This window comes from Eleutherodactylus coqui, chromosome 4, assembly GCF_035609145.1.
Source record: "Eleutherodactylus coqui strain aEleCoq1 chromosome 4, aEleCoq1.hap1, whole genome shotgun sequence".
In the NCBI taxonomy this organism is placed as follows: Eukaryota; Metazoa; Chordata; class Amphibia; order Anura; family Eleutherodactylidae; genus Eleutherodactylus; species Eleutherodactylus coqui.
Window position 1 is genome coordinate 255,057,624 of NC_089840.1, and position 14,276 is coordinate 255,071,899.

General features: G+C 43.2%; 1 protein-coding gene across 4 annotated transcripts in view; it reads right to left on the reverse strand.

The window, feature by feature from the left end:
• DNMBP (dynamin binding protein) overlaps positions 1-14,276 on the reverse strand; it is a 141,269-nt gene that overhangs the window by 13,365 nt on the left and 113,628 nt on the right. For 3 of the 4 annotated variants that reach the window (XM_066601126.1, XM_066601125.1, XM_066601128.1), the window contains 8 exons: positions 9,526-9,722; positions 8,167-8,266; positions 7,459-7,606; positions 5,191-5,208; positions 4,087-4,286; positions 3,533-3,663; positions 3,224-3,328; positions 1,910-2,038 (listed from right to left, as the gene is read on the reverse strand). In XM_066601126.1, coding sequence (XP_066457223.1) covers positions 1,910-2,038; positions 3,224-3,328; positions 3,533-3,663; positions 4,087-4,286; positions 5,191-5,208; positions 7,459-7,606; positions 8,167-8,266; positions 9,526-9,722 — 1,028 coding nt within the window. The remainder of the gene's footprint in view (positions 1-1,909; positions 2,039-3,223; positions 3,329-3,532; positions 3,664-4,086; positions 4,287-5,190; positions 5,209-7,458; positions 7,607-8,166; positions 8,267-9,525; positions 9,723-14,276) is intronic. The other variant, XM_066601127.1, reaches the window with a different exon arrangement.

The window sequence follows — 14,276 nt, forward strand, 5'->3', positions numbered from 1 at the left end:
AAGGGCAATGGGCAGAATTTTGAATGCAGCTTTGTCTATGGAGTAGAGAACATGATAGAGTTGAACTTTGGCTTTAATGTTCTTTTCAAAACAGCAGAGCATGTACAGGACACTACCATAAAATTATGTATCTGCCATTATGATCCAACCAGGTTATCTCTGTCGAGGGCGCACCTAGATGATCTGTAGAGGGTGGAATGTAAACCGTATAATAATCAGACAGATATCATCCAGAGGGACATCTGCATGTGCTGTATAAAGGTCATAAAACAAAGTTTTCTCCGCACTCCTGAAAACATTACAGAGGTTTTCTGAGACTTTAATATGATGGCCCATCCTTAGATAGTCTTTAGAGCGGAAGCCAAGACTCCCAGAAGGAAGTGATCTGCAGTACCAAGCACAACCACAAAAATATGTATGGTGCTGTGTAAGCTATGAAGAGGACACTACAGTATAAATCGTGCCCACAACCTTATGTATGCCTGGGTATACTCTGATGATCGGGCACAGGGCCTTAATTAATCTGATTGGCAAGAGTGCCCAAAATCAGACCTCCATTGTTCATACATTAATGGCCTTTCCCAAGCACACAGGCTTGAAGTCCAAGGGTATGGATACACGTAGCATTCACTGGATGGCCACAACACTGCCACATTATGGCTGAAAACTATGCCAAAATGGGGTTAATGCCTGCACAATTTGGGAATAGACTCTTATTGTATCAAGATTGCAAGTTATCTACTCTCCACATCTGAAAACTTGCTGATCGGTTGTGGACTCACCAGTGAGACCCCTGTTGATCTCAACAACGAGGGTCCTGTCTCCCCCTCTGCAATGCTACTGTGGGGGTCACTTCTCTCCCCGCAGTGACATTAGCATGAAAGGAGCTCTGACAGAGCATGCCTAGTTAGCACTCCATTCATTTCAATAATGCTGACGGAAATACCCAAGTATTTGCAACATGGGTATCTCCGCAATTCTATTGAAAGCAAAAGGAGCGTTGATGCATTTACGTGACCAGCGCTCCATTCAGTCTCCTTCTCACTGTAGGAGAAGAAGTGACCCCCACAGTGGCAGGCAGAAGGAGTCACAGGACTACGGTTTTTGAGATCGCAGGGGTCTCCGTGATGAGGCCCCCACTAATTAGCAAGTCATCCCCAATCCTGTGGAGAAGGAATAACTTATAATCTTGGTACAACCCATTTCCTGGATGCACGATTTTACGACTAAACAGCAATTTTACCCACAAAACCACAGGGCCCTTAACAAGCGATTAGAAAACTATGTTGTCTCAGCCGTCTGGCACATGTTACATGTGTCCGTACCAAAGTCAGGGGTCTTTTAGAGGGGCAACTATGCAATATTTCCTGGGACAGGAACACTATCTTTTCTCCTTAGAGAGAGCACCTAGTGAGTGAGTAAGGAGACTTGGAAGATCAGTCATGCTCCTCTGGGTAATATGCAAATAAGGGAGATGGAACAACACCTCTGCAGCGCCACGTGCCTTCCAATAGGTGGAGCTGCAGAGGTATTGTTCCATCTCTCTTATTTCCAGCTGAAGACTGAAACAGCCAGCATTTTTATATTATAGTTAATGAATCCTTTAATCTGGCAATGGGTAATCCAGAAAGTGTGATAAATTGGCACAGAAACTGCAATATAGTGTGAATTAAAGGAACAGTCCTATTGATGCTGGATTAAAGTTATTTTACTGTACAGATACACAAATATAGCAAATGTTAACTTAACATTTTGCTCATTAAATGCACAGTTTCAGCAAACTTTAAAATTTGCTATTTAACAAATCGAAAGCCATTGAAAAAGTTGAAGTTTGCTGCAACTGGGCATATTTAGGATAATATCAAGAAGACCGTTTCCGACAACAGAGATTTCTATGACAACCACTCACAAAGTCTGTGAACAGTTTCTCGCTGATGTGACGATGAGCCTTCTGAAACTTCTCCAGGTCACTGGTTCCTTTGTCCGTGTATAAATCCCACATACTCATGGCAGCCAGAACTTTCACGCAGGCGGATTCCTAGAACACAGAAGTAAAACCCGGCTTGGGAACGTCCTTTACAATGAAGGCTGGAACAGAATACAGTTTCTGCTGTCGGGTTGCTATGTAATTTTAAGGGTCACTTCACACCTCTTTATCCTTCTAGTCAGTTCCCCTCCTTTTATGGTAAATAGTCTGGGGTTAGCGGATCCCGTTGTCTTCAATGGCAATCAAATATACATCACAAGTTGAGAAAAGTGTTTTAGCAAACTTTTTGCCCCTAACTCAATAGTTTTGAAACAACTTCTAAAAAAGGGGAGTGGCTACGTTCATAATGACACTATTTTTGGTGTACATGTACGGGCAGCTATGAGGTTGCATAAGGAATAGCAATAAGTGTTGTGTGTATGGGGGTTAAAGATGACGTTGTGACATCACCCGAGGAGTCAGTCATGGCTTGGTGCTTGCACCAGGGGACTTTACCTTTTACCTTACTATATCCACCAGGTCTTTGGCTGTCACTGACATCCGAGGACTGGACTTGCTCCACCAGGTCTTTGGCTGTCACTGACATTCGAGGACTGGACCTGCTCTTGCAATATAGCAGGAGTTTCAATCCCACCCCATTTTTTTTTTACTATGGCACAGGATTAAAGCCCACAAGCAAGCACCCTATATTTACTGAGCTTGGTACTTATCAAGTTAATTTCCCTGCAGCATCCGTAAAATAGCAGAAACCGAACGAAAGCAGACAGATGGCCAATCAATTATTTTGAAAACCCATTGAAATGGAAAAAAAAAACGTTTAATTCAGTTTTCTGTTCCCAAAACAGGACAGGAAGATGGAACTTTGCAGGAAAGCCTAATAGAGGTGTGAATGGACCCTAGAAGAGGAGGGTCCTGAACAAGTTACCCCCTCTATTAACTCAATGTCATTAATGGGGTATTTGAAAATGGATTTTCCAAACCAGACAATTCCTTTAAGGATGATCATTCACAGATATCAAATCACCTGATTGGGGTAAATTTTTGTGTTCGTGCTCAGCTTGCTAGTTACAAGTTCAGGGTGTCACCCAAAGACTTTCCGAAGGAACGGACACAGAAAAAGTGTTCCGTAATGTTACTAAATGTTACTTATTAACCTGGATGAGAAGAATGGCGAGTCCTCGTATATAAAAACATATGATAAAGTCACGATTTACCGCACCGCTATGGGGGCCTCACCCTAATGTGCTGCAGGTACACGGAGAGGTCACGGATGAAGGACTTGATCAGCCGCTCCTGCATTCTGAAGTTCTTCTCCGTTTCCTCAAACGCTTCGTCTTTGATCTGGTGACAGAATGGACATTTCCTTCAGGTTATTATGACCTATAACAATTTTACACTGTAAGATCCATTTTTAATGGGGCTGAGCAGCCATACTGGACGTGGTGTATGGACTAGAGTGGTGCGGTTTCTGCAGAATTCCAAAAACCCTTTTATCATTACATTTATGCCCAATTTACTAATCACTGTAAGAATAAGTTCCATTACCTGGGGGGCGAGCCCGGTGAGATGCTTCAAGTGACTGCTCACCCGGTTGGATTTTTTGATGATGCTGTGGATATTTAGCTTATAGATCTTGTTTATTAGACTCTCTTCATCGCCTTTTCGGTATTTAACAACTGTAGAAAACAAACTTTAGTTAAGCCATGTCTTTTTTGCAGGCACAACAGGCTTTACTGCAAGCTTATCAATCAATCCCAGTGTTCTGTAGCCATTAATAATTAGGAAGGCTGTGATGACAGCCATATGAGTTGTCACCCAGCCATTCCAGAAATCGATACCACAAAAACAGTTGAATAGAACCGGACTTCGCTGGCTGATTTTAGGAGACATGATCTGAAGGGGTTGTCCGCTAACATAGTTTTTTGATCTTGGGCTGCCCATGTATTACCACAATGTATTACGCCATGTAACTTTCCCCGGCAAAAACAGCAGTAGGGATCTGTACCCATGGCTCTCCGTGATTCTCATTAAAAGGGGTTACCTGTGACAAAACAACCCATGTAACAGTTGCCCTCTTGCCAGTGAACATTATAACTCACCCAAATCCTTCCTTCGTTTGTATTCATTAATATTGACATTAATTTCCTTCACGGCTCGTACAGCATCCTTAATGGGGTTCTTATCCGGGTGAGACTCGGGGGTTGCCCCTTGAAGCTCCATGAGGAGTAAAGGGTAACGCATTATTCTCTGCACCGGCTTGATGAGAAATGATCCCAAGTTTATATAGTTGGTGCGACCCCTGCAGGAGAAAACATAAAAAGTTGGAGAATGTACTGAACTTTCAATTTAGAAGTCAGCAAAGCATAAAACCAAGATGTTTAAAAAGAACTTCATGGAAATTGTCCATTCCACTTTACGCAAGTAATGGTATACACAACAAGAGGGGGGCTGGTTTACAAAAAGTATTGCCTAATAGGGCATTCTGAGTTAATAGAGGGGTCCTCTATAAATAAGTCGGGACAGAGTAGCAAACCCTCTCTTTCTGGAGGACTCAGCATATCCACACATAACACAGACAGCCCATTGGTTTCAATAGATACCATGTAATACTTTATCTCTCCTGTGGGGGTGCTAAGAGAATTGAAAGCTTACAAATCAGATCAAACCTGATTGCCAGGAGCCACAGTGGCATTTAAAACTTATCAGCTTATTTTTGTGGGACCTTTAACAAAAAAGGATTTTAGTAAGTGGACAACTTCTTTACTATAAAACATACATGTGTGTAAGTAGGTAAATAGCTAAAACCGTAAGCAGTAATATATCCATCATTGCCTTATCACTGCATACCTAGGCAGATGTGCCATTTGGGGGTAAAAGAAAGTTGAGTGAAAACTGCTGTGGGAGCTGTACTGGCCTCTATAATGGTTATCACCCGGCTTTTCCTAGATCAGATCCAAATGACGAAGGGCTGACTAGAACATGACATTTGAATGCATACAACTCAATGACTTATCTGTACAGGTGGTAAGTCAACTACTAGGATCAGCTTACACATTGTGATCAATGGATGTGGTTTTCCCAAGATTTTGCACCCAACATGCAAATTAAAGGTATAGTCCCATCTCAGGTACTTCTAGCATATCCACAGTTGGAGATACTCCTTTAAAAATGCATAGTATAGTAAGACATGAAGAACTACTCACCATTCCTGGTATAGGCTCCTACATCACCCAACAGCACAAAGAGGGAGAGAAGCGGAAAGAAAAAACACAAACATAGTTACAACCCTCGCAGATGTTTAGGGCAAGGCAAAGAAAACTTTTTAAAATCACCATTAAGTAAAAGACACGGCGTGATAGTAATGAATGGTAAGCTCTTGTGTTCAGTTCTGGTATGCACCACTAAGAAAGGGACAATTAGGATAAGGGATCATAAAAGGGACAAGTGTAACCTGAAACTTGTCCTGAATAGACGACTAATACAAACAGCTCTCTGTAACGCTGCACTGATGCATGCAGAATGAAACTAAACCTGCCCGTCTGAGGTGGGATTCATGACCCCATAGTCAAGCTTGCAGGTACCATACAGGCAGCTGCTATAAGGCTCAGAGGGGACTCCGGCCATGTTGGCCTCAACGCTTTTTGTTACATGATCTTCACCTATAAACTATATTGGTGGCCAGACCAATACTGATAGGATCCCCAATTAAGAAAATAAATTGCTGGTGGTCGCCTCCCCCATAACCATGTCATAATGTGCTGCGTAGCCAAGACGACCATATATACAAGAAAACAGTGGGCAGACTCCACCAATATCTACAGAACTTCCGAGAAAGATTATATCTAGGGGCAGTCCTGCTATGATTACGGTTGCGGAAAACAAGGATCAGGTATTTAAACATGAAGGATTGCCCATTCTGGAGATAGTCAGAGTCAAAGGTGTCTGGTAGCCACTTATTTACATCTCCCTATTGCCATAAATACGCTGACATGCCAAAAGTCAAAAGTCACAGGACAGGAATATTGCATAGCTCCCCCTTCTAGCCCAATGAAGTGCAGCAACTCGACATGGCACCTATTCCACAAGTTGACGAAAGACATATGGAGGGATATTGAGCCATTTCATCTGGATAGTCACCCACAGCTCCACAGTTTTTGTAGCTGCAGGATCTTGGATGCAAATGGACCTCTTCCTTCACCATATCCCATAAATGCTCAACTGGGCTCATGACAGTTGAACCCACACACCACACTATTCATAGAAACTCTCCAGACCAATTCAGGACAAGTTGGATCTGATGGCTTGGTACATTATCCTGCTCTAATATCCAATCAATGTGGGGTACATGAGGTCCATGAAGGGCTAAAATTGGCCACCTAGCGGTGAAATGTAGCAAGCACTGATCAATGAAATGTTTAGGCGGATCAATGGACCCAAACCCAAGCCATGGGAACTCTCCCCATACCAGTATGGAACCACCACCAGCCTGCACAGTGCCTTGTTAAGAATTAGAGTCCACGGCTTGATGGGGTCTGTGCCATACACATCCATCAGCCAAAAACAACTGACATTGTTACCCATCGGACCACACCACGTTGCTAGTCCTCTAAGGTCCACTTAGCAACCTCATGAGCCCAGGTGAGGCGCTGTGTCCAGTGTCATGTGGTAACAGAGGTTTTCTGGAAGGTCTTCTGCTCTCATATGACATGGAAGCGAAAGAACGCTGCGTTGACCTGCAGGATATACATGTGGGGCCTCATGCATTGAATGTGGATGTGATTTCTGACAGAGCTGCTCATCTGTTCACACAGATAATTCTGGCCTCCATCATTAAGACTCATGGGCGCCCACTTCGCTGTTGACTGTGCATGGTAATGCCTTTTATAATGTATTTCCTGTACAATCGTGACACTCTGGACCAAGGAATATTTAACGCCCGCACAGCTTCTGAAATGCAATATCCCATTCACCTGGAACCCACTATTGTGCCTCGTTCCAACTCCAATCATTCACATCGCCTTAGCATGAGCTCTCTGATCAGTGTTTAACCTTACTCACAAGAGGACACCTTATAACGTATACAGGTGTGGGCGTTCCCAAGCCATTACCTGCGGTAACACCACTACATTAGTCATTTACATACTGCTACCCCATGACTTATGGCACATCAGTGTGTACATACTCAGTCCCTGGATGTCTTCTAGTTAGTAAAACTTTTTAGACTCTCATATCTTCCTTCTGGGAGTATCTGGAGGAACTAAGAGATGAAGGCCCCTAAGATGGTGGAGGTCCCTGGCCATTTGCACCTTTTGTTCCCCCTATATAACCAAAATGTTGCCAAATAGTAAGGTAATATAGCCAAGGTTCAAGGGTGTGGAGGAATAATCCTGCCATACTTGAATTTAGTGCCCTCTGGTTTTATGCAAGCCCCACCACTTAAGTACAGAACTACTTTATGAACTCTGTCTTACTTTACAGTCTCCATACATTCCTGCAGGCTTCTCTGGAATCTTTCGTTTTTCTCATAGGCTTCCAGCAGTGCAATGGTCTCCTCGTGATTCTGGCAATACTCCTTGTATACAGACTCCAGCTCTAGGCGCTGCTCAAGGAATATCAGCCCTGTATGAACATTGATATAACATAGGTTACAATGCTGTAGTGCAGTTAGGGGTCTAAATACTTTTGCATTGTGATGAAGGGAGGGGGGGGGGGTGTTATCTGGTTCTTCTTGTTGAGGTGCTCCATAATATTTAGTTTCTAAAATAGACTGCCCCCTTAATAAATCATTGTCCTCCACCACACAGTAGTAGGCCTAAGGCCCTATTCACACGGGCTAGGTTAACATCAGAGTTTGCAACTTATAGAACTCGGGGTGAATGAAGTCTTTCACGTGCTATTTTTTTCATGGACCAATGGTCTATATTAAATGCAAAAGTATTGCAGCATTTCCTCACACCAAAATCTCTCCAAGTCAAATGGATGTGTGGAAAAATGGAATGAAGTGACAGGGCATAGGTCGGAATTATTTTTTCACGCACCCACTGACTTCACTGAGTGTTTTAAATTGCGGCAATTGCGCCACCTTTCTTTTTTGACACTTTTATGACATCTGTATTTGTTCATAACCCGCTACAGAAGCCATATATCAAACTTTAATCCTCTATAGGCCACATCCTCACCGACTGAGTCGCAGTTCTCCAGCGCTCCCAATAATGTCTTTGACACGCAGATCACCGAATGGATATTTCCAAACAGAACATCGAAATCCACGTTTGCCAGCTGTTAAAGGATGAAAGTGTTAATCACATGCAATATAAATCCTAAATTGACCAATAAATAAGTTAATAGTAAAATTAGAGGAAAAAACTTGAAACTTTCTGATAAGAATATTTACACATTTTATCTATTGGGAATAGCGCCTCTGGTGGCCATTTTTTCTTTTGTCGTTTGTATTCTATAGCCAGTTTTGGAGTATTGGGAAGGATTCTTCTGGGGATTTGGGCTCTGAGCTTGCAGTTGCCACATGTTGAAGGCATGTAAAAAAGTATCCATTAAACAAAAACCGAGCCAAAACGTAAACCATTCCACGGAGTTCCATCATCCATTAACTGAGGTGTAAAAAAAACCAGAAGGGTCCCTCCTTTCCATTTTTGTTTCCTTCCCCTTTTCAGTGGAAAATAAGTGCTGAAGTCTGTGCTATTTTTTCTATTAACCCTTTGCAATCCAATTTTGATTTCAGGGTTTCCTAGGGGGCTTTCTTTTGCTGCAATTATACAATGGCGCCATCTGCTGGATAGAGCAGTACTGCGGTATGGGACATGCTGGAGAGGCCCCCGACAACAGAGCGGCCAGTAATATACAGTAAGAATACCCTGCCAGACGTCTTCCGACATCAGAGCTGTACAGCCCTCAATCAGAATGTCTTCAGACATCAGACATTGGAAATGGTTAAAGAAGAGAAATGGAAAGCAGGCTGAACCGAACTGAGCATGACTGAAGCCTAGAAAATCCCATTGAAATCAATGGTAGCTAAAACGGAACTGGTTTTCCTTATTTTATTGCTCCCCTGATGGAATAGCAAAGCTGGAAACAAAAGCGCTGATGTGAACGAACCCTTAACTGGATACAAGTGTAGCGAACTCTCAGCTGTACGTCCAGGGTGGACACAGACAAGTAGCCCGGCACCACACTCTTATGGAACTTGTCTTAAACTAAATCTTATTTTCCCAAAGCAACCAATCACAGCAGCTTTCATTTTACTTCTACAGTATAGGAAATGAAAGCTGAGCTGTGATTGGTTGCGTTGGGTAACACAGACTTTCTATTGGTCAGTTTCCAGAAGAGCGTGGTGTCGGCCTACTTTTCTGTGGCGGATCCTGTAGTATTAGGCCTGTATAAGTTTTCAACCTCAGCAATGTCAACTAAAATCTTCCCATCCACTGACAGCAAGCAGAGATCTTGAGAAATTGTTAATATATTTACACAGGGACTAAGCTTTGTTTTCGTAAATCCATTAGCGCAGTCTGTTAGACTCTTACCTGCGGGGTCTGTAGGGGGATCATGATGTGCTCTACACACGTTTCCAGGTCCCTCAGGTAGTCTCGCTCCGTCTGTAACAGCTCTTCAATGACCTTCGACCTCTTCTCCAGCATTCTCGTCTCGGAGTTCTCGGCGGTAGACGCGGCAGATGGACTTCCTTCCAGGATTTCGGGTTGTGAGGACAGCAGAGTCATGTCTACAACGAGAAGGCATTGTTCTGTAAATGCTCCTTAAATCAGCAGACTGGAAGATATCGTCCATCATGTCTAATCACTTCAGCCTGTGGATAATCCCCACTACTGCGGTAGGCCACGACGTGCTTTACCAGCACCATACTGGCATCATATTCAGGACTCCACATCTTCACACCCATAACCAAACCAAATATTATCCATTAAAATACTTCCAATTAGCAAATGTCCAGAAATGGGCGGAGCTTTTAATAAACGTAAAGCAATCAATAACATTGTCTTCTATATAATCTGTTAATAAGGTGCAGAGAATTATGCGCTAATCTCTCCCACCGCCACCTGCTTTCCAAACTAATCTACTCGTTTCATGACGGGAAACAATGAAAACATAAACTAGATAAACGCTGTGCGGACGCCGTCTCGGCTTATGCCACGGCTTGGATACTTCTGCCGCCATATGTTGTGTTGGCCAAAGTATCTGCTGAGTAGGGGGAGTACAGAGATAGAAGAGTTGAGTTTGCTTGCACAATGCAGTGTGATACCATGATATGTTATTCCTGAACCCACCCAGTATATTATGACCAATTCAGCTCTGCTACATCTGTGTGTTCTCAACCCGGGTAACGCTATGTATGTAGAATAGAGTAACTGGCAACATTGTGTTCATCTATGAATATACATATACATTTTATTCACATGAAAAGCTGATTACATTGTATTACTTATCCTGTACTGATCACGAGTTATACTCCAGAGCTGCACTCAATATTCTGCTGGTGGGGTCACTGTGTACATACATTATTTATCCTATACTGATCCTGCGTTATATCCTGTATTATACTCATTATTATTACTTATTACTTATCCTGTACTGATCCTGAGTTACATCATGTATTATACTTCAGAGCTGCACTCACTATTCTGCTGGTGGAGTCACTGTGTACATACATTACTTATCCTGTACTGATCCTGAGTTACATCATGTATTATACTCCAGAGCTGCACTCACTATTCTGCCGGTGGAGTCACTGTGTACATACATTACTTATCCTGTGCTGGTCCTAAGTTACATCCTGTATTATACTCCAGAGCTGCACTCACTATTCTGCCGGTGAAGTCACTGTGTACATATATTACTTATCCTGTACTGATCCCGAGTTATATCCTGTATTATATACTAGAGCTCTATTCACAGTTCTGCAGGCTTGAGCGGAAATTTCCTAGCTGATTCACCATGTACATACAGGATAAGTAATGTATGTACACAGTGACTCCACCAGCAAGATAGCGAATGCAGCTCTTGAGTATAATACTGGATGTAACTCTGGAGAAGTACAGCAGAAGTAATATGTGTACACAATGACTCCACCAGCAGAATAGTGAGTGCAGCTCTGGAGTATATAATACAGGATGCAACTAGGGATCAGTACAGGATAAGTAATGTATGTACACAGTGACTCCACCAGCAGAATAGTGAGCACAGCTCTGGAGTTTTATACAGGATGTAACTCAGGATCAGTAATATGTGTACACAATGACTCCACCAGCAGAATTGTGAGCACAGCTCTGGATTTTTTTTTACAGGATGAAACTCGGGATCAGTACAGGATCAGTAATATGTGTACAACATGACTCCACCAGCAGAATAGTGAGTGCAGCTCTGGAGTATAAAACAGGATCGGAGAAGTACAGGAAAAGCAATGTTTGTACAGCTGTGGGATATAATATGAGAAGTAATGTATTTACAAGGTCATTAAAAACCTTATTCACTGTACACACAGTATTATATATATTTATTATTCTCATACATATACCTTATTAGACAAATATCAGTATATACTAGTTTAGGAAGTGACAATATAATCCAACATATTTATTGTACAACTGGTGGATATGTATATATTACCTCTAACTTTCTACAGGTCACCATGTACATAGGTGGCAGACTGAGCTTTACTGAATGTAGACTTGGTAGAACTATTTGCATAGGTGGTTGGAGAGTCGTGTCAGGACAGGTACAAGAAATCACACACCCAGGTAATAACTTCGGATCTAACTTTCACTAAAATATGTTCACCTGTTCAGGGTGGATTACCATCACAGGCAAAAGGGGAAATGCACCAAGACGTTCTCCATAAAGGGGTTTCCACAACCACACTGACATCCTATTCATCCTATTTGATAGGTTGCTGATATCTCTAACCCTGCTGGAGTATTATTGGGGCAGCGTACAGCCCTATTACATGCTACTTGTTTACTATATGACACTATTATTTAGACTGTGACTTACAAGAGCAGAGGGGCCACAATGCAAAAACTATTATGGGGCCCCAATGCTAATACAAAGTATCCAGGGACAGGAAAGTTTGTGAATTCCCCCTCGCCTTCTGTTGTAGGACAACATGACTATCTGCCTAATGTTGGGTAGCATTTCTAGGATGAAGGAGACCTTTGCAGATTTACAGGGCCAGGTCGAACCAGGTACGCTCTTCCAATTACCTCTTCGCAACGCCAAGTCGGACCCGGGCAGCAGGATTGAGTCTGAAGAATGTTACCTCGTTCCAAAATAATGTAAGACCCCTTCCCAGGGCATCTCAGACCTTGATTTGAGAACAAGTTCAGTGCAAACCATCGACGACACCTACATATCAAGGAAAAGGTGTGCCTTCACGAAAATCATAATGGGGTACCCCCTGGTTTTTGAGCGTCCCCACATCCCATCAATACAAATATTATGTCACACAGGGTGTATGGAGAGAATGTCAGCCATTTTTCTGTGCTGCGTCTCACTGTCTGGTTTCAGGATACACCGCTCACTATCAGGGCGGATTACCTTAAACAGGTTGGGCACCTAAAACCTTTGACACTGATAAATGACGTGGTGACAATCATCACCCGGCAACGCAAACAAACAGGAATGATTCTGTACCTGGTTGTGTCACATCTGCCTCTCACACGGAGAAAAACAGGCGCAGGAGTTACAGACTTGTCAGAGTCTTCATACAATTCCCAATAGTCAACCCTCCCAATATGTCACTAGTTGTACCCGATAGATGGGATAAGGTTGTATTCACACCTGCAGATTCTGTTCACTTTCTTTGATGCAGTTTGTTAAACCAGGTGAGGGGATCCTCATAGGAGAGAAAGAATAAAGAATGGATACAACTTCACTTTGGCTTCGAAACCTGCAAGTGTGAACGCGCCGATACTGATCAGCCACAATAACCACGTTATCAGCCGTGAGGAGAGCGGTGGCTGCAAAACACATCAGGTGACGCTCGTCTCAGTAACACATAGTAGGATCACACAGACAAACTACATATGAGGCACAAGTGTACAGTCCGTGGCCTGAAGCTTTTAGAAAACTTTGAGTCTCAGTATCTCAGAACTGTGCTGCGAGTTCTAGTTTTACAGTAGCAAAAAAGTATCTTTCTGCCTGGGATGAAGGCCTCATGTCCACTAGAAAAATACAATCTCCGCAGATTTCTGCAGCAGATTCTGTGCAGATTTGCTTTAGGGCTTATTCAGACGACCGTATATCGGCCGGGTATTCACGCCGAGCCGATATACGGCGTCCCTCTCTGCAGGGGGAGGAGGCTGGAAGAGCCGGGAGCAGTGCTCTGAGCTCCCACCCCCTCTCCACCACCTATCCGCCCCTCTGTACGATTTGCAATGAGGGGAGGGGCGGAGCCAATTCCCAGCACTTAGCCCCGTCCCCGTCCCGCCTCTTCTCATTGCAAATAGTGCAGAGGGGCGGAGAGGGGGTGGAGAGGAGGCAGAGAGGGGGCGGGAGCTCAGAGGACTGCTCCCGACTCTTCCAGCCTCCTCCCCTGCAGAGAGACACGCCGTATATCAGCCGTCGTGAATACCCGGCCAAAATACGGTCGTCTGAATAAGCCCTTAAATGGTATTTTTTTCTTGCATGCGGATATCCGGCTGATCCGTGCGGAATCCGCACTAAAATGGAGCATGCTGGGTTTTTTTTTTCACCGCGCGTGAAAAACGCAAATCGATTAAAATGCCATTTGCGGGTGCAAATTTCAATTTAATTGACTACTGGTGGCCAATGATATTCCTATGGGCAAAATTTCACCCGCAGAATCCGCAATTCAATTTTGCTAGTGGACATGAGGCCTTAATGGGTTGTACAAGTTTAGAAAAATATGCCTGCTTTCTTCCAAAAACAGCACCACACCTGGTTGTAGCTGGTATTGCAGCTTAGCTCCATTGAAATGAAGCAGACAGAGCTGCAATACCAATTACAACCTGTGGAAGGTGTAGCGCTGTTTTTGAAAGAAAGCTGCCATGTTTTTCCAATTCTGGATGGCCCCTTTAAGTGCCCATTCACACGGATGTATTTTCTGTTGGTACTCAGTCGGTATTTTTTACGGCCTGCAAATTTGCCAATGAAAAACCTTGCAAGTATAAAATAAAAACGCAATGAAAACGGATGCTACATGTATGTTTTTTTATGCATCTTGCCAGGAAACAAAGAAAAAGAAATTTACATCAATTGGGTCTCCTTGCGCGCTTTTTTTTTTTTTTGCGCGCACATGAAA